General features: G+C 41.4%; 2 protein-coding genes across 2 annotated transcripts in view; one reads left to right on the forward strand and one right to left on the reverse strand.

The window, feature by feature from the left end:
* LOC125006708 (LIM domain and actin-binding protein 1-like) lies at positions 1 to 14,332 on the forward strand. Its single transcript, XM_047582997.1, has 10 exons — positions 1 to 80; positions 3,257 to 3,391; positions 3,869 to 3,914; positions 6,968 to 7,393; positions 9,510 to 9,564; positions 9,649 to 9,746; positions 11,412 to 11,490; positions 11,595 to 11,626; positions 11,833 to 11,966; positions 12,071 to 14,332. Exons 2-10 carry the CDS (start codon positions 3,270 to 3,272, stop codon positions 13,098 to 13,100), a joined length of 2,022 nt encoding a protein of 673 aa, XP_047438953.1. The 5' UTR covers positions 1 to 80; positions 3,257 to 3,269; the 3' UTR covers positions 13,101 to 14,332.
* The window catches only part of LOC125006709 (SPRY domain-containing protein 3-like), a 19,556-nt gene continuing 15,205 nt past the window's right edge, over positions 14,196 to 18,546 (reverse strand). The window contains exons 8-11 of the mRNA XM_047582998.1: positions 16,399 to 16,456; positions 15,782 to 15,901; positions 15,556 to 15,686; positions 14,196 to 15,463 (exon numbers count right to left, since the gene is read on the reverse strand). Coding sequence (XP_047438954.1) covers positions 15,329 to 15,463; positions 15,556 to 15,686; positions 15,782 to 15,901; positions 16,399 to 16,456 — 444 coding nt within the window. The 3' untranslated portion in view covers positions 14,196 to 15,328. The remainder of the gene's footprint in view (positions 15,464 to 15,555; positions 15,687 to 15,781; positions 15,902 to 16,398; positions 16,457 to 18,546) is intronic.

An 18,546-nucleotide genomic window follows, 5' to 3' on the forward strand; every position in this document is an offset into this window, starting at 1 on the left:
ACACTGGGCGGTGACGCAGCGAGTGTCAGGTGTCTTGCAGGTTTCACGAAAAAAGACTGACTCAACGGAAGTTCCAACAGGTAAGACGAAACTCAAAGCAAGGTCATGAAAACTCTAATTTTAATAATACTTTAAGAGTTGTGTATTGGGGGAAGTTTAGTGAGTCTGTGGTAATTTAGATTGAATTTTATAATAAGGGACATGCGCACACTGACTCTTGTTCTATGAGGTCTCGTTGTTTTCGAGGTACTCGATGACAGTCCAGCTGCTGAGTTTGTATTGTCTAGTCACTTATCTCCTCAGTTTGAATGGGTTTCACTTGAAATAAAACTCCACGTGAGCGCTTAAATCAGTGTTTCTCTGTGACTCGCTAGACATTAGTTTGTATCAGATTAATAACTCCTGTAAAGTGCTCTCTCTCTCTCTCTCTCTCTCTCTCTCTCTCTCTCTCTCTCTCTCTCTCTGATGCACCTGTGATTAAAGTTCCTCAGATGTTTGTTGGCTTCTGAGTAGACTAGTCTTCAACCCTTGCCTCTAGTTTGCATGCATGGAGTCGATTCTGACTTAGTTATTTGCGTATTTCAACATAATTTAATGCTTGTAAGAAGATTTGCCTCATGGTTCACATATGTGCCAAGCAGTGTGGACTCCTCCTTACTCATGACTCATGCCTATAAATGTGTTGTACCTACTTGATGTTAGGGAGAACTTAAAGGTGGGATTTAAGTTTAGTATGTCAGTGTTTCACTGACAACAAGTGATGGAGAGCCTGGGTAGTGTTTAGATGAACAGATTTCTGAAACTCTTAAAGCAGAGAGCCACATGTTTAGAGGATTTGTTTAAATGTTATGTATGTGATTCTGTGTTAATTATTAAAAGCTCGAATTCAGATAAGGACAGTAGTAGTGAAGGTATTAAAAATGAAACCAAAGAATCCGTAGTATGAGTCTGATCGTGCGGGCAATTTTTGAAAGGTTATATGTTACGCATAAAATGTCTTAATCAACAAAGGTGACTTATTTAAAATTATAAGTTTCCTTCTGTTGCTCTGGCTTCTTTCAGCCATGTAATGTTTAAGGATATGCAAAAGAGGTGGACAAGCGACTCTAAACCCAGTCGACCTGTATTATCTCTGTTGCGGAAAAGGGACTTATCCAGGGTGTGTCTCTGCGTTTCATTCACTTCATGCAGGAATGAGCCCCAGCCTCTGTGGAAATCTGGCAAAAACACTTACAAAAGCAGAGTGGCTTCACCACGGCCATTGAGTCTTTGTGTTTTTGTGCTAAATTAAACAAAGGTGTACATTCAGGTGAAACTGAGCACTGCGAAACACACAACAAATCTATTGATAGTAAGTAAACTAATTTGCCTGTCAGGCTTAAAATACCTGTAGCAGCAATAACTTGCTTCAAGCTTTTTGGATATGAAAAAGAACGATTAATTGAGCACATTTTTTCTTTTGTTAAGCTTTGCTTCTGCTCATCTAGAAACTCTAGCAGAGGAAATCTAATCACTGTCATGCAATGGAATAGAATTACAAATTGTTGCTGTATAGCAGTAGCAATTTAATATTTTATTTATACTTGTTGATAAGAATGTGACTGCAGTGAAGGAGTAGTTCTGATTGTTGGATCGAGTTCAGTTCAAAGTCCTCACACAACTTGTCACTAGTGGTGCTTTGCATCTGAGTGATGATGTAATAGGTGTGCCAGATAGTAAGATAAATGATTGTTGAATTTATGAGCTGTGGACAGCAGTGATTTCTATACACGCTGTTTGAGCTCATGCCTGAGCACTTACAGGCATGGCATTTGGCTGGTCTCTCCCTCCAAACATGAAAAACTTTATTATCACTTAATTTAAGTATTGGTCAGCCAGGGCGTGATTTAAGAAAAAGTATGTGCAGTGGTTTGATTGTATAGCTCTGTTTTACTCCTGTGCTCTGTGAATGTTGCCTTGGTGAGTTGTCCTCATACTGACAACATACTCACACTCAGCCAAGCAGTTTTCAGTTTGCGTTTCCATCTTGCAGTGAAGCGGCACAAGCTGGACAACAAGTTGGAACCTGTTTACTTGTGTGTTTGAATACGTAACTGTACATATGCTCTGTGGCATGTATGTCACGTAGCGGGGGTGTGACAAGATGCGTGTTCGGAGAAAATCTGTGCTCTAAACTGCAGTTACAGTTCCGGCTGCACATCTTTTCACGCTAGCACAAATTTCCTGGTAAGTCTTTATATACCAAGGCCAAGCGATAAAAGATGGAGCCACCACATCTGATAAGTGACACCAGTATGGAAGTGTCTCAAAGTGAAACACCACTGATGATATCTAGACGTTGACTCTAACAGTGAACATCAAATGCCAAACATAAGGTGAGGGCTAAGGCTACACCCATCTCTTCTTCAATGAGTTCCATGGCATGGATGTAATCCTTCTTTATCCATTTAAATGGGCTTTTTGTGTGCGTAAATCTTGTGCAATGTTGGCACACCATAGTTTCAATATGTGACAAGTTATTACGGGCAGGTGAAAGGTGTACCAGTGCCTAACTAATACAGACAACTGGAAGGAGAGGCCCATGGATTTATTGCTTGAAGCTGGATTGCGTCACGAACGTAAAGACTGTTTTTGCAGACCCAGAATAAGGCAGCCAGGTGGCTAATTTAGGATGCTACTCTGCTGTCCTCCCTGGTCACTAGAACCAGTCTTCTCTTTGTCCCTCATTCCCAAAAGAAGCTCTTGATGAGTACATCACCCAGTCAGTGCAGTGGTGCAACCATTTGCTGACTAAGGATGTATACACCCAGCTGTTATTCAACAGTGATTGATTTACTGCAACAAGCCGACCGGTCCTCAGTGGGGTAGTGAGGTTTGAAAATGTTTTGGTCCTTCTTAGTCCTCTATGAGTGATCAGCCTCAACATTAAAACCACTGAGAGGAGTAACTGACAAGTAACACTGACCGTCTTGTGTATCTTGTGTTTAGATTTCATGACATTCATTCATGTGGATTTTAGTTATACTTGTAGCACCCTCCTGGATCAGACCAGACATCCTCACCCCATAGGTGAGGGTAATGACACTCCTTGACACCACAGCACACCCTCAGAAGGCCCATATCCTTTCTTGGATGAATCACAACTGTTTTGGAGGCACAGGGGAGACCTACACAATATTAGGAAGGTGGTTATAATGTTATGTCTGATCAGTGTATATTGCTTTCTCATTGGTATGTCTCTGTGTTTGGAATAAAGGCAGATCGCAGAGATGGAAGGCAGTTCATTCAGTCGAAGGTCTTGGGCGACGCAGTCCTTGCGCATCACCGCAAAGGAGCTGTCGCTGGTCAGCAGCCGAGGGAAAAGCACAGCTATTGCAGAACGCTTCTCCAAGTGAGTACACATCTTGTTTTCATCACTACTTGCTATTAACTATTACTTATAAGACAACCTGTAATAAAAGGAAATGAATCATGTCTCGAATATGATTTATAGAATACAAAATTCATTGTTGGAGGAAATTGTGTGTTCAGCATAACTTCCTGTTTTGCCTCCTGATTTCAATTAGTTTCACCACCAAGACTTGATTTGAGCTGTTTTAATATTAAATGATCCAAGCGCCTGTTTAAGGGTTATTATTTGTTTAAAATACAAAAACAATGCTTTGTATTGCCTGTTCTTCAAACTGAAACAGACTTAATATCACATATGTAAAAGTGGAATGTTCAAATTAAATCTTGTTAAAAATTTGTAAATAAACTTGAAGTTACAAAAATTATATATTTTTCATTGGTGAAACACCCATAGAAGAGTGTTTAATCTTTTGTTTTGAGTCACCAGAGGTCAGTGTTGTGTCCTCCTTTTGTGTAGGTACCAGAGAGCTGCTGAAGAGTCCAGTGCAGAGAAGAAAAAAGGAGTAAGTATTTCTGTTAAGCAGTGTGTTAAGAAACATTTCATTTCCCAGTGACATCTGTTTAGACATGCAGCTCTGACATATTGGGATAGAAGTAGCTGGTCCAGTATTTAAAAATGCATGAAAAAAAGTCTCATGCAAAGATTAAGAAAATATAATTTAATTGACCGTTTGAAGTGTGTGACACATCTTATTTACAGCCTCTCACATTATGTGTAGTCTGTGTATGCTTCATGCCTCACTTCATTTAATGAGTAGCTGCTCATGGTGATAAACTAATTGCAGCATGCAGATGAACACACACACAAACACTCACCATGCCAACACACCGTCTGGGCCAAATGTCTTGTCCAGACTGACCTCTCATTGGCCACTTGTTGCGATGGGCAGGCTATCAAACCCATAATCCTGCTTGGGGGTAATCCCCTCTGAAAACGCTCACTGTGGCTCCTCCAACCGTACATTGGCAGCTTTGTCAGTGTGAATGACTGATAAACAAACCTGGACTCCAACTAAATGAGTAATTGATCGGCTGTAACCATGAAGAAATACAAGGTAATGATGCTGTGGCTGTGTGTTAAATGGTTATACGCAGCTGCTTCAAACTTAGTAGCTTCTGTTGTCTTTGTTTAATGATGAGCTCAACTTCTACAGAAACGTGGTGCTTCACAGAAATTATGTACATGTGTGTGTGTGTATGTGTGTGTGTGTGTGTGTGTGTGTGTGTGTGTGTGTGTGTGTGTGTGTGTGTGTATACATATATATAATCTGATTGTTTTTTGTAAATTTGGTCATACTTGCATATTGTGCTGCCAACAGTTATTGTGAAAATATGAGCAGGTGCCACAGTTACTGGGAAACTGAATTTTCGTCATGTGTCTCAGCCAAGTTTGAACGCAAAGACCATCTGCCTGTGTATGTTTATGTGTGGTGTGTGTGTGTTCTTGTACAGCTATCTTTCTGAGAACCAGTTTAAGTTTTGTACCATCAGATTGAGGACATTTGTGCAAAGTGAGGACACTTTGAGGACCCATTTAGTTGAGGTGGTTAGCGTGTCCTCACAAAGATGGTCATACAAGTGTGTGTGTGTGTGTGTGTGTGTGTGTGTGTGTGTGTGCGTGCGTGTGTGTGTGTGTGTGTGTGTGTGTGTGTGCAGTCTCTCTCTTATACAGCTATCATTGTGAGGACCAGTTTGAGTTTTACACCATCAAAGTGAGGACATTTTGGTCGCTCGACACTTCTTTACAAGTTTGAGGGTTTTAGGCCAAAGACTACAATTAGGTTATGGTTAGGGTTAGGGAATGCATTATGTCAGTGAATGTCCTCACCAAGATAGGCATACAAATGTGTGTGTGTGTGTGTGTGTGTGTGTGTGTGTGTGTGTGTGTGAGAGACATCCAGTTGGGTACTTATCAAACTGGCCTTTATATGATTAGACAGATCACATGAATAAGTGACAGGAATTTGTTCAAATGACCAGTTCTGCGACATCACTTTGGTCTGTGGTAACTTTTGAAAACTGTAACAACTTACAGTAATAATAATGATAATGATTGTTCATCTGCCATTATACCCCATTATCCAATGAAATGTCATACCTGGCGGAAAACAGAATTGCATTGTTAACAATACTTAATACTTACACAAAGAACCAGTCACATTATTGTCTTCTTCTATAGCTATGTAGCTAATGATTAGTTAAAGCAAATGTCACTTTAACTGTCCTGGTTTGGGAGTTCTATCTTATCTTGTCTCCTTCTTCTGAAACCTTTCGTGGAGCCTGTTCAGCTAAATTTTCTGCAGACTGGGGTTTTTGTTGTATTTTAGAGGTCCTCTGTGAGTGAGTGTACAAAGAGTTAACTTTTCCCTGAATGTATCATTTCCTGCTCTGGTTTCCTGGGTATTCTTGCTCTCTCTCTCTCTCTCTCTCTTCCCCTCTCTCTTTCCTGGTGTTAAAGGGGTTGGACTTGCTTTAACAAGTAGATTTTGTCTAGCTGCTAAAATCTGGGAGAGCACTTGTAACTCTTACATCCATCAGCACACTAACCTGTAGAGAAGGACCAACCAGAGGACTCTCACTTTCCTTGCTGGTTTCATCTAGTTTGGCCACTTCATCGCATCCAGTGAGGTTTTTTTCTTCTTTCCTCTTTTTGCTTGTAAAATGGGGAACAATCTCGTCACTGTCCATTCTTTCCACTCACACTGGACGTGCCTCACAAAGACAGTGATTGTATTCTTGCTAATTTGTCCCCTCTTGGGGTTATGTCCCTTTTGTTTGGGCGTTAAATTCTTATGTCTTTTTTCTTTCTTTCTTTCTTTTTGTGATGTGTGTCTGCATGTTAAAATAGCTTGTTTTAGATTTACCAGATTCATTTGATGATGGTAGTAATGTATTTTTATTTCTAAGTCTTTGTTATTGTGAGTTACCTCCAATAATCACTGAATGAAGTTGAACGTCATTTTTAGAGGAATTGTGGTTTAAATGTTATAATTGTGCTTAATTGTTGATTACTGACCGGATTTCATCCTTGACACTATAGTTCTTTCTACTGAACTTTATTCTCATGTCAGGATCCGCTTTCTACAATGTGTCATTCCTCTTTTACAAATGAGGAAGTTCCTGACGGCAGTAGCGTGCCTCCTGTTGTTCTGTCATGCTGCTCCTTTGCTCGCCCTGATGGCAGTAGATGAGTGGCGATCGGAGCCATCCGCACTCAGTGTTTTTTTAGGGAGGTGAGGTGAAATTGTCACGGTGGAAGGAATGTGGCTGCGTGCTCAGCCCTGTTATCTCCATCTTGAGCCAGCTGTTAAGACTTCTGCAGCCACAGCAAAACATGTATTTCCTGGACCGATACTGAACAGCTGTTCAGCTAATCTATCAGTGAAGCCAAGTTCAGATTCAGGCATTTCCTTTATCCACTGAATGGAAAACTGAGATAGTTGTATGATCTAGACCAAATGCAGAACAAAACTGCTGCTTTTGATTGTCAGTCTCTCATTAAAAGCATCTCAGACTCACATTTTATTTATTTTCATTTTCTTCTTCTCCTGTTCAGTCTTTTGACGGTGTAACACGATCTGGCAACCTGAGTGCTCTGAAGAAGCGCTGGGAGAAAGCAGGTAGCCCCGACCAGGACAAGCCTTCTCCTGTTCCACCTCCAAGCCAGCCCAGCATTCGCCGCAGACCAGCTCCCCTGACCAGGCCTGCCCCTATCACCAAGCACAGCCCTCCAGTGAAGAGCCCCGGCCCATCTACCAACCAGGGGGATCAGCACACAGCCAGCTGTGTCCAGCAGCCGTTGGCGGCTCCAGAAGGAGAAGAACAGCGAGGGATGGATAAGGATGAGCTGACACAGAGCAGAAGGCCTGAAAAGCTTGAACAGGAAGCTCCAACCAGCCCGTGTGCCTCATATGAAAAGCCCAGAGTGCCACTGACCAACCTGAAGATGAAGTTTGAGAAGGGAGATGATAACATGAGCACGGTAAACTATTTAGCTCCCTGTAATCCTGTAACAAATCTCTTCTTTCAGAAAACAGGAATTGACACATTTATGATGCCATGATTTAAGTAGAGACACTCCATAAACATTTAAGAACTACATAACTACCTGTTTGTGCAGCCTTTCAACATCAGTCAGATACCAGAGATCAGATTTGTTTGGACAAATCTTTAAAACTTGTCCTTCTGTGAATCCCTCATTTCATTTAGCAATTATTTAGCATTTTTTAAGGAAACCATGCATCTCTTTACAAGTTTCAGTTCTACAAGGTTGATCTATAAATAAACTAAGCAGAAAAAAATAGTTGCATCATTCCTTTTGTGGATCTTTGTTGAGTAATTTTAAATCTATCACTGTTTAAAGCAGCCGGCTGAGTGACAGTTAAAACTAGCTGGTTCTCCAGGCTGTGAGGAAAGATCCCTTCATGTTCAGTTCCTTTTCAAATGTGTGGTGCCCAGTTTCCAGTATTTTCTGAAAGCACTTCTTTTCCACCTTGCCTTTCTCCCCCCACTCATCTCTTCTCTGTGTCTTTCTTTCTCTCGACCCAAAACAACAAGCACTCCACTCTTCACCTTCTCTAACAGAGGAATGCAGGAACATTCCTGACCCAGGGCTGTCTCATTCTTCACAGGATCACCTCTGAGGGGCAGTTGTCTTTATCTCACTCTGCAGCCTGTAACCTTTATTTCCTTTTTTTTCTTTTTTTATGTGTTGTAGTCATGAATTAATATTTCAAGCAAAAGAAACACAAACTGTGTGTGTGCAATTTCTAAACTTTTCATTCTCCCTTCGCCATTGCCTTGCCAGTGTTAAGGTGTAGTCCAGGAAATAAAGAAAGAAAGAAGTAGAAAAGATTATGCTTCTTTCATCTGGAAGAAAATATGTGCATAAAAAACGATAACAACAAGGTAATTTAGCTAATTTAGTATTTTGTGATAATATGGGGATAACAGTATAGTAATACTATAATAATATATTACTAGTGTGATAATCATGATGGACAGTGAGTAGTTGATTTGTGTGATGTGCACACCACAACCAAAAAGAGTATAAATTTCTAACACATGCAGGTCTGAGAAGCGATGTTAATAACATGTCTGAATCGTGTACAGTAAGTTAATGCACCGTCACCCTCGTCCAGCTGCAGCTTTCAGTCTGTTACAGTCAAGCTGGTGTTTGCGTGGCAGAGGAAGACGGTGGTGCAACAGGAAAATTGGAGCAGTCTTCATTTTTTCCAAACTTTTTTCCATTCATGTATTTGTAGAGGGTAACTGCTGAGAGACAGCGTCTGGTTTATTCATTATTGGTGCAGATACCAGATGTAATAGTGATTCCAAGGTGTTAAAGTCTTTTCTGCAACTCAGTTTGTTTTATGCTTGCTTGCGTATTTGCTACAGGGGCTCAATGTCTAGAGTTAACTATTGACTCTCATTGTGTCTCACCTGGTTTGTCTTAAGTGCACTGGAGTTATGTTTCAGATACCTTTTTAAGACACTGAGCCAAAGGTCTCTCATTAGAGGTAGAAGTCACATCTATAAACCCTGTTATAGTGTCCCTGAAGACTTTATTGTAATGCTGCATATATGACAAGAATTATTCTGTTTTAAGTTAGTGTTGTAGGAACATAGCCACTTTGTGTTCCACTTGTACAATAGTCTAATAGAAGACTGGTTCTGGCCACGTCCCTTTCTGTTCTTTTGCACAGCAGCTCTTGCACAGTTTGATACGTCACAGTGGCAGAAGTACAGGTTTATTAATGATTTTTCAGTTCCATTATGTGTCCCAGTAACCCCTGACAGTGAGCCAGAATGCACAAAAGCAGCAGCTCCCCAGAGTGGAATGCAGCCATCATTAATAAATCTATGCTTTCATTCAAGATGTCTGCCCTGAAAAAGGTCTGCGCCATCCACTGGTCATTCAGGCATGGACAGCAAGTTAGGCAACCAACGGACACTTTTTATATTTCATCTACACCTACTGGTGGCTTCAGTTTTAGTGTCATTGATTGATTTAATCCACAACCAAAGTTAGGAGAGGAGGGAAAACCAAGCTTCATGTGTACCTCTGGTTTCCTAAACTGGTCATTTTGCTCTTGCAGGGGACCAGGCCAACACTGCGCAGCAGTTCTTCAGACGACTTGGACCAACACAGCAGTAAGCGATGAACAGCTCATTCAGTTAAACGTAGCAACACTACCTGTGCCTGCATTTAGTTTATGATGCTCTCTTCTGCTTCAGGCCTGTCTGTGTCTGACAGAGCACTGGAGTCGTCATCCCTGAGGGAGAGGATGGCCAAGTACCAGGCTGCTGCAACTAAACAAGGGACCACACACTCTGTGAGTTCATGCAGTGGAAGATTAATTGAAAATCTTGAACTGCATATATAGTATTTATTTTTTATTTTTGGGAACTCTTAAAAACGTGGAAATTAGACAATTAACCTGAAGTATTTGAAGTATTTTACCATTTTACTGTGATATCCAGAAATAGTAGTATAATTAATATATTCATCATTCACATATTAAATGTTATTCTCATAATTATACACTGATCAGCCACAACATTAAAACCACAGACAGGAGTAAAGTCAATAATATTGGCCATTTTATGACAATTCAGTGTTCTGTTGGGAAACTTTTGGACCTGGCATTCATTCATGTAGATGTTACTTAGACATGTAGCACCCACCTAGACCAGACCAGACACCCCCACCCCATAGCAATGACACTCCTTGATGGCAGCAGCCATCCCCAACAGGATGCAGCCTGACACAGATGCACACAAAAGGTTTAGGAACAACTCAAAACAAATGAAGAACAGCACAAGGTGTTGACCTGGCCTCCAGATTCACTAGATCCCAAACTGATCAAGTATCTGTGGGATGATCCACAGAGGCCCCTCCCCTCAACCCACAGGACGCAACGGCCCCCACTACAACTGTTTTGGAGGCACAAGGGAGACCTACACAATATTAGGAAGGTGGTCATAATATTATGCCTGATCCACAAACATAACTTTTAATGAGATGTTTTGTCACCACAGTAGCATAGTACATACTGTGTCTTAAAAAGAAGATATAATGCACCTCATCAATCTTGTAGACTTAGACTTGCTTTATTGTCATTCAACAAACATATTATTGGTGCATATATTAAACAAAATGTTGTTACTTTGGCTCACAGTGGAGTGGACACGTAAATAATCTAAAATACACATATTCACAGAATAGAAATGCTGATATGACTAATGAGTGAATAAAGTGGCGTAGTGATTATTGGTCAGATCAGAGGTAGCAGCATGTCAAATCGGTGTATATTATAATACAGTCGTCAATGAAGATTCCAGGTCCTTTCATATCTAAAATCAAAGCTGGGGGGTCTTTAAGACATTCAATCAATCCTCTGAGCAGCTTCATCAGTTCTGAGTGAATGCTGAGGAGTTTAGGTTTTCAGATGTCATTGTGTGTCTCTCTGGTTTTGACACTTGTCGGTCTGAAGCATGAGCCACACTTGGGGAATGTGGTGAGCATAGTGTCTGTGATGTTGGTTGTGTGTGTGCTTGTGTGGGATTGTGATGTAGTCTCCACCCCCCAGTTTGGGAACCACTGAATCACTTGATGTTGTTCAGATGAACCTGAGGCTTTAGTCCTAACCATGGTGCAAGGGTAGCCAGGGCTCTTAGCTGCGTGTCCTCTCATCCCTCTCACCCCTTCACTTCCTGTTTCCCTCCACAACTTCTTGTCAAATTAACACATAAAAGACCAAAACAAATGATCATATAAAGTTTTAATATGAACAAGCTCTGACTAAATTTGTTAATTAGTAAAGTAAGGTTTAGTTAGTAAAAGAATCACAGTTTTTTATAGATGACTTGCATTTCTTTCTACTTGCTAAATTATTGTGTTGCATACACCCTTCTTTCTTTAATGAGGGAAATACATGCATAGTTTTTATTTAAGAGCCAATTTACACAGTTTCCTTTTCACTCTGTGTTTCCTCCAGGTTCCAGATGCTGAGACACCTGCTGCAAAAGCACCGGCACCTGTAAATGAGAAACACACGCCTGCCCCTGAGTGCAATGGTCAGTCTCAGAGGACATGCATCTGTGGGAATTTGTGCAGTATAACTTCGTAAGGTAAAATGTGACCTAGCAGCGGAAATCATTTTGTGTTGTGTCCATTTCAGGGGAGAGCACAGAGCAACCCAAAGCATCTAAGGTGAGTCTTCACAGCAAGGAGTAGACATGCATGAAGAATTGTCAGTTATGAATAAACTGAACTGAATTGGGGTGACCTTATGGCTGGGTGGGTGGTCATGGTGCAGATCACATGGGCATTCAGGGCTGGGGTCATTCATGTTGTTCCCTCTCTACTGTCTATCAAAAAAATAATAATAATGAAAAAAATCTCTTTTGTGTTTTTAGAAGTTTACTCCCCCGGTGAGGGAGACTTGTGTCGCTTGTCTGAAGACAGTGTACCCTCTGGAGAGACTTGTGTCTCATCAGCATGTTTACCATAAAAGCTGCTTCCGCTGTACCTACTGCAACACGACGCTTAGGTGAGTCTCTGAGCTGCATATTTCTCAGACGCTTAAATTTAAGAAAAAGAATTTATTCCAGAAGCTGCGAGCGAAATAATTTCCATACAACTTTCTGCTTCTAGTCTTGGGAACTATGCTTCTCTGCATGGCACCATCTACTGCAAACCTCATTTCAACCAGCTGTTCAAAGCCAAAGGCAACTACGATGAAGGTTTCGGCCATCGGCCTCACAAGGAGCTCTGGGAGCCGCGAGTTGATGGCGATGAAAGCGAGGAAGGGGTGAAGCCAAAACCTCCAGAGGAGCCAGCGAAGGTAGTGCGTCCGGCTGAGAGCAGCTCAGACATAGAGCCAACCCCACCTGAGGAAACCTCCCCACAGGTCAAGGTAACAGACATCACTGCCCTGCTGGAGACACGTGCGCAGAAGCATGCAAGCTCTAGTGAGAAACCTCAGTCTACAGAGAAGCCAGCGGAGACACGGCGGCTGAGGGTTGCTTGGCCTCCTCGGGGTGGTGAGGGCCACGCTGGGACAGCCCCAGTCAGTCCAGTCGCAGAGGGGGTCTCTTCAAGTCGACCCTGGAGGGCAAAGTGGCCTCCGGAGGATGAGGCACCGGCATCTTTCCAGAGCTCAGAGCGGGCCGAACTGAAGAGCCTGAGGAGGACCTCATCTCTAAAGGAGCGGATTCGGCCTTTTACAGTCGCGGCAAAACCAAAACCTGAAATCAGTCTGGGTCCTAGGGAGCCTCGGCGCCCCCTCAAGTCTGACTGGAGAGCTTCATTTGATGAAAACAAATACTCCGAAGAATCACCAAAAGAAAATAAGGTCCAGCAGGTGAAGGAGGAGCAGAAAGTGCCTCAAACACCAAGCGAAAAGAAAGCAACCATCTCAAAGGAGGACGTGGAGAAAAAGGAGGTCAAGCAAGTGCAAAGAGGAGCAGCAGACAAGATGGCAGAGGAAGAGTCTTTCAGAAGCCAGTCTCCCGAAGTCGTTCCAGCCTCGTCTCCTCCTTCACAGCCAAAGCAGAGCCATGCCTCCCAGGATGTGGGCTTCTGGGAAGAGCACAAGGAAGGAAGTGATGCAGAGGAGCTGAGTGCAGAAGACATAATCAAGAGGAACCGCCATTATGATGAGGAGGAGGACTCCGAGTCATAGGAACATTTTACAGTCTTAATCATCACATTCCATCCACATAATAACACTTTTTATTTTCTCAGTTCATTTAGCTTTAGCCAATTATCAGAGGGATGCAAAAATACATAATAGGTGTGTGTGTATGTGCATTTACATTCATCTGCCTTTTTTTTCCATTTTAATTTTATGCTGCAAAAATATCTGAGACATTTTTATACGACTTGTGATACTGTTAAATTCAAATCTTGCATCATCAGTAGCATATTATCTGCATGCGTTGTGTCCATAAACTGTTTTACAGGGCAGTTATCGGTACTTTTAATTATGTGCAGTGACCTGACTGCACATAGTAAAATCAGGATCATGTGCCCTTTGTAAAATGTTGAAGGTAGCTGTGCTTTTATGGAACAAATGTCTGTGGATGTAGGTGAGCTTTTTTTTTTTAACTTACTGTTTTAATTTAACTTGTAAATGAAAGAGAACAAATGAAACAAAACAGAAGGCAAATGAGAATGAGCTGAACTTCCAAACAACATTGTACAAATCTTCTCTCAGGGATGAAAAGGCTGTCCATCAGTGCCAGTGCTCCATGTCCATGCTTTTGTTTTTATAATGCCTCTCATGGAAGTACCACTGTTTTTCTTATTATTTCACTCCTTATACGTGGCAATTTGATGCCGTAGCTACGGCAACAGCCCAGACCCTGCGCAGACCCTAACACTGTAGCCTGATGTGCACCTCCCAAGAAATATAATGACGACGCAGACCACAAGAGCTGTGATTGGTCTGTTTGGTAGTAGCGTATTTCCACTTTAGTATTTCTGGCTGCTTCTCCATCTCTGTAGTTTTCAGTCGTCATTGTTGAATGTGAAGCCGGAAGTAGAAACAAAAATTAATCCAACTGGCAAAAAACTAACAAACAATGCCGACTACTGGTGGTGTTTTTACAGAGGTGAGACTGATGAGTGGACAAGTATAAATGACTCGACACCACAGGCTACGTGCACAGGCTACCCATCTATGTCCTGCAGAGGCATGAACCATGCTGTAGAATTTACTTAATATTTCCATCTAAAAAGCAAACTGACTGTCAAAATATTATGGCTGCAGACAATGTATTGCTGTGATCTTAATTTATTTGAACATAATTACAAGTAACTGGAAAACAGTAAATGTACATACAGACGAGTCAGAAAATCATCCTGCAGGGGACTACTACCTGGTTTGGTAAAAAAAAAAAAAAAAGAAGAAAAGTGGCACTGCAGGAGTAATTTACAATGAGATTATGTAAAGTAATCTTTATATTTTATTTGGCATCAGTCAGAACGTCTTCACCCTAACATTTTATATTAAAAAATGTGCATTCTGTGTGGTCTCTGGATTTTTACATTATCTTTATTATTTTCTTTCATCACTTTTTCCACAATCAATAATTCATATAATTTCTACTGGTCTTTTCAGTGTAACATCTCAATTTATTTGTTGGGGCCTTCAGATTTTGTGTTTTTCAAATGTAATCCAGTTTATATTGTACATTATATTATATATTTGTGCAATAATTTGTATAATGGGCATTGCAGTCTTGTTAAACACAAATTAAAATATACTAGTACAATAAGGACTTCACAGAGTAAATTTATTCAGTGCACTGCTTGTTCTTTGGATGTTTTTTTTTTTTCCTTCTTCTACCAGACTACCACTCTCACCACTGAGTGTCACTAACACACCACCACCCGAGAGGAAGAACTACAGCAGGGCTCCGGTAATGAGCACAGAACAGCTGTAGGCTGTGAGAGCGGTGTGGTGTACATTATTAGTACTACAGTAAACAGCCTCTTCTATCTGGGATTTTACTTTCATTATTTTGGTATGGCCCTTTTTGGTATTTTATCTCTTTACACAGATGGATTAAAAAATAACAATACACCCTTACAAACCCCCCTGATTGGTTTATGGTTTAACAGATTCTTACAGTATAAAATGATTTCCTTATAAAGCAGTTTGTAAGGCACAAATGTAATCCTGACTTACATCCTTTAGATGATTCTTTTTTTGCGCCAGCATTCATGTCATTCTTACAGCATGAGGGAAAACATATTCAACTCCTACCCTGGAGTGACCTTTTATGGGACACTTTGGAGCTTTTTGACATGGAGGTATTATTTATTGTCCAGCCCCAAAAAATGTACCACAGCTCAATTATTTGTCCTTCTCATTTCACTGCTCAGCTTTGATTCTCTCCAGCATTCTCAACCGCTGAGGGGATGCAGGTCCACTCTGACCTTTTCCCCAGTGCTCATCATGCCGATGGTGGGATAGAAGCCTCCCACTGGTAAGGCCACCTCCCTCCGGCCCACCACCTTTCCATTTCGGGTGAAGAACACCTATTCAAATACAGCAGGGACATGATATGAGTACTTGCGCAGGCAGTTTAGAGAGTTCCTCGTTGTATTCTCACACAGTGACAGTGTCTCACCATGACCTTCTGCCCCTCTAAATCCTCTCCCTCATCATCATCCTCCTCCTCATCTTCATTGTTTGCATACAAATCATTCCGAACCTTGCTGGGCTTAGAAAACACATCAAGGTCCCAGTCATCTGCGTCATCTGAAAAAGAACCCGTTAGGAAGAGAAAGGCCCTTGGCTGCACATATTGAGGCACGGTGCTTTGAAAAACGTGTTAACAGTAGAAAGATGTTCACCTCCACCATCGAGGTTGAAGTCACGTGGAAACATGATCCCACAGCCCATAATGTCCCCTTCAAAGCAGCGAGGCCCGAACGGGTCCCCAACACCACTGCCATGGAACAACTTCCCGTCATCTGCCATGAACGACAGGGACACTGTTTAATGTTTTATTCCATGAACACGAGAGAGTGTGATGCATACAGATGTAACTATCAAAACACAAGAAAACATCTGCTACATGTCAACAGTGACTGAACAGTGTAAACTAACAGACATCCGTTCGGTTTCTGAAGCACTGATCCTGTTCAGCCGACTCATACAGACAGACAAACACATTCCCACTCACTCCTACAGGCAGTTTAGAGTTTACACTTCACCTGATCGTCATGACTGTGGGAGGAAATCAGAGCAACCAGATAAAAACGCACGTAGACATACAGGAAGAACAAACATCACGTATTAACATAGAAGTGTAGTGGTGATACTTTCATGCTGCAATTTGTTGCCATTACCGGAATAATTATTGCTGACTCAATGTGTGACTCTGCCACAGCATGTAAGTACAAATGTTTACAAAGAGAAGACATAGACAGCTGATTCACCATGATCAGGCTGATCACACATGACTCACCTGCATGATAAGCTATAGACCCTTTGCTCCAACCTGGATGTCTCTTTTTTGGGTAGTCCTGTAAATTAACAGAGGAAATCAGTTGAATCTAACTTGAAGGGATGGAACAAATTACTCTTTAGATGAAGCTGTTGGGCCTCCAGAAATGGCTCCTTCAGAGAGATGGCTTGTCAGTCAAAGAGACAATCAGAGTTGTAACTATAGACATCACCTTGTGTGTATACCACAGCATGCAATGCTACACCAAACAATGTTTTACCATAGCCAATTAAAGTAGCTCAAAAAGAGAGATCTCACCTTTTCCAATCACAGATTGTATATAGATATGGACAATGTATACTATAGTGGCTACACTGTCACCAGGGGGATCTTTACTTGCTTTGGCTTCACTTTTGAGGAGCTGCTCCGTCCTCCATCTTTATACAGTTTATGTTTCCAACTTGTTGATTCACTGACAGAACATGCATACTAGTGACCGGGAGCAGAAGAAGGAAAAGGAGCAGCAACATGAAAGCAGCTGAAGCAATGGTAACGTAAAACAAAAGGTCCAAAGTTTGGGAACGTTAATTCTTGGAACAATCACAAAAACTGTCACATGCAAGATTTGCAAGCTGAACCTCGTGGACCAGGGGGTCACCTCAGCTATGAATTAACATTTGAAGAGGAAATACATTTTGGAAGATTCAGATGCATGTTGGTAAAATAGTTTGCTCCCATGCTAGTAGCTAGCCTATTACTGTATGTGCAAATGGAGAAACAACATTTATTTGTGTGAAGTATCAGAACACTTTGACCATTCTTTCAGTTAAAGTAAAGAATGACAGCCCCCCTAGTTGTTATTTACCAACAATTGTCCTGTAAAGATAGATTTTAAACTGATTTTACAGTGAAGCCCGTAGACTATTTTTTAGCAGCCCACTTAGACATCCACATTTTGGCACTGGGAGGAGAAACCATGAGAAGACAGCAAGGAATTCCACTTAAAGAGTTAAGGTGTGTGGTATGTGGGAAAACGAAACAATGAAAAGGCTTTACACTGAAGCAACTGAAGAGAAAAGGACTGCACCATAAACAATTATCAGCGATATAATCAGCTATTGAGCAACTAACTATTAACCATGTGTTACTGAGAGAGGCCTTTGTTTTAATTGATGTAGCAAGAGTTAATGCATCCCATGAGCAGACTGGTGTGTCTTGTAGGAGATGACTGGGATGGAACAAAACCTCAGGAATGACCGTTTGATGGATTTATAATGCTCCACGAAAAACCGCAGGCTCGTTGAGAAAAACAAGTCCTGGAAAACAATCACCAAAATGACAAGAGCTCCATTTTCCACGCCATCTAACCTGAGGGAAAGGACATGCCCACACACAGTATCTAACAGCAGAGGAGTGACGGGGAGCTCAACGTCAAAGTGTCTGCTGCAACAATAATCCATCACCTTCAAGTTATCCCAGCTGGCAAAGCAGCGGCGTGATTTCGGAAGAGTGGTGCTAAATCAATTAGCGTCCAATAACTGTGAGCGAGCATGAGCATGCCAGCGGAGAACAACAATATCTGAGTAACACTTCATTTCATTTCCGTCGTTGAAATGACACAATCACTGCACTCCCAGCAATTATTACAATGTTTTATTTGTATTAAACAGGATGTGCACAGGGTTCATGATGATTTGACTTGAGGACAAAGGCACTTGATTGCATATATGATGTGTAAACATGCAACAAGTCTTCCCTCAGGCCCAGCTTATTTCCAAAATATGGACCATCACCACTCTTACAAGATTAAATACCTCCCAAATTAATTGGATTATTAACCTGGAATTGTTTAGCCCCAGGAACTCCTGCATTCTGTTTTTCACTTCCTTATCTATTTTATTTATGTGTGCTATGACTGGCTAAAGAGAAAGAGGAAGTAAAACGTACAGAAGAAGCGGAAAGAAACAAATACAAGAAGAAGCTCTTGCACCATCTCACAACTAACTTTCCCGTTCTTGACCGTGGCCTTCTAGTTAACTTGGTAGATGAACATTTAAACGGAACAACCAGCTTTCCATGGAAAACCAGATGCGAGGGTAAAATGAGACAATATTTATCCTGTTGCTAGCTTTTCCTCTTTCGGCCATCCATCACTTAGACTGGAAACAG

This window comes from Mugil cephalus, chromosome 4, assembly GCF_022458985.1.
Source record: "Mugil cephalus isolate CIBA_MC_2020 chromosome 4, CIBA_Mcephalus_1.1, whole genome shotgun sequence".
In the NCBI taxonomy this organism is placed as follows: Eukaryota; Metazoa; Chordata; class Actinopteri; order Mugiliformes; family Mugilidae; genus Mugil; species Mugil cephalus.

Excerpts from the sequence above, each read along its gene's own strand:
- LOC125006708 (XM_047582997.1), top strand. The coding sequence starts at position 3,270 with ATGGAAGGCAGTTCATTCAGTCGAAGGTCTTGGGCGACGCAGTCCTTG. Across the intron at positions 7,394-9,509 it reads GAGATGATAACATGAGCACG|GGGACCAGGCCAACACTGCG; the intron begins GTAAACTATTTA and ends TTGCTCTTGCAG. Across the intron at positions 11,627-11,832 it reads AGCAACCCAAAGCATCTAAG|AAGTTTACTCCCCCGGTGAG; the intron begins GTGAGTCTTCAC and ends TTGTGTTTTTAG.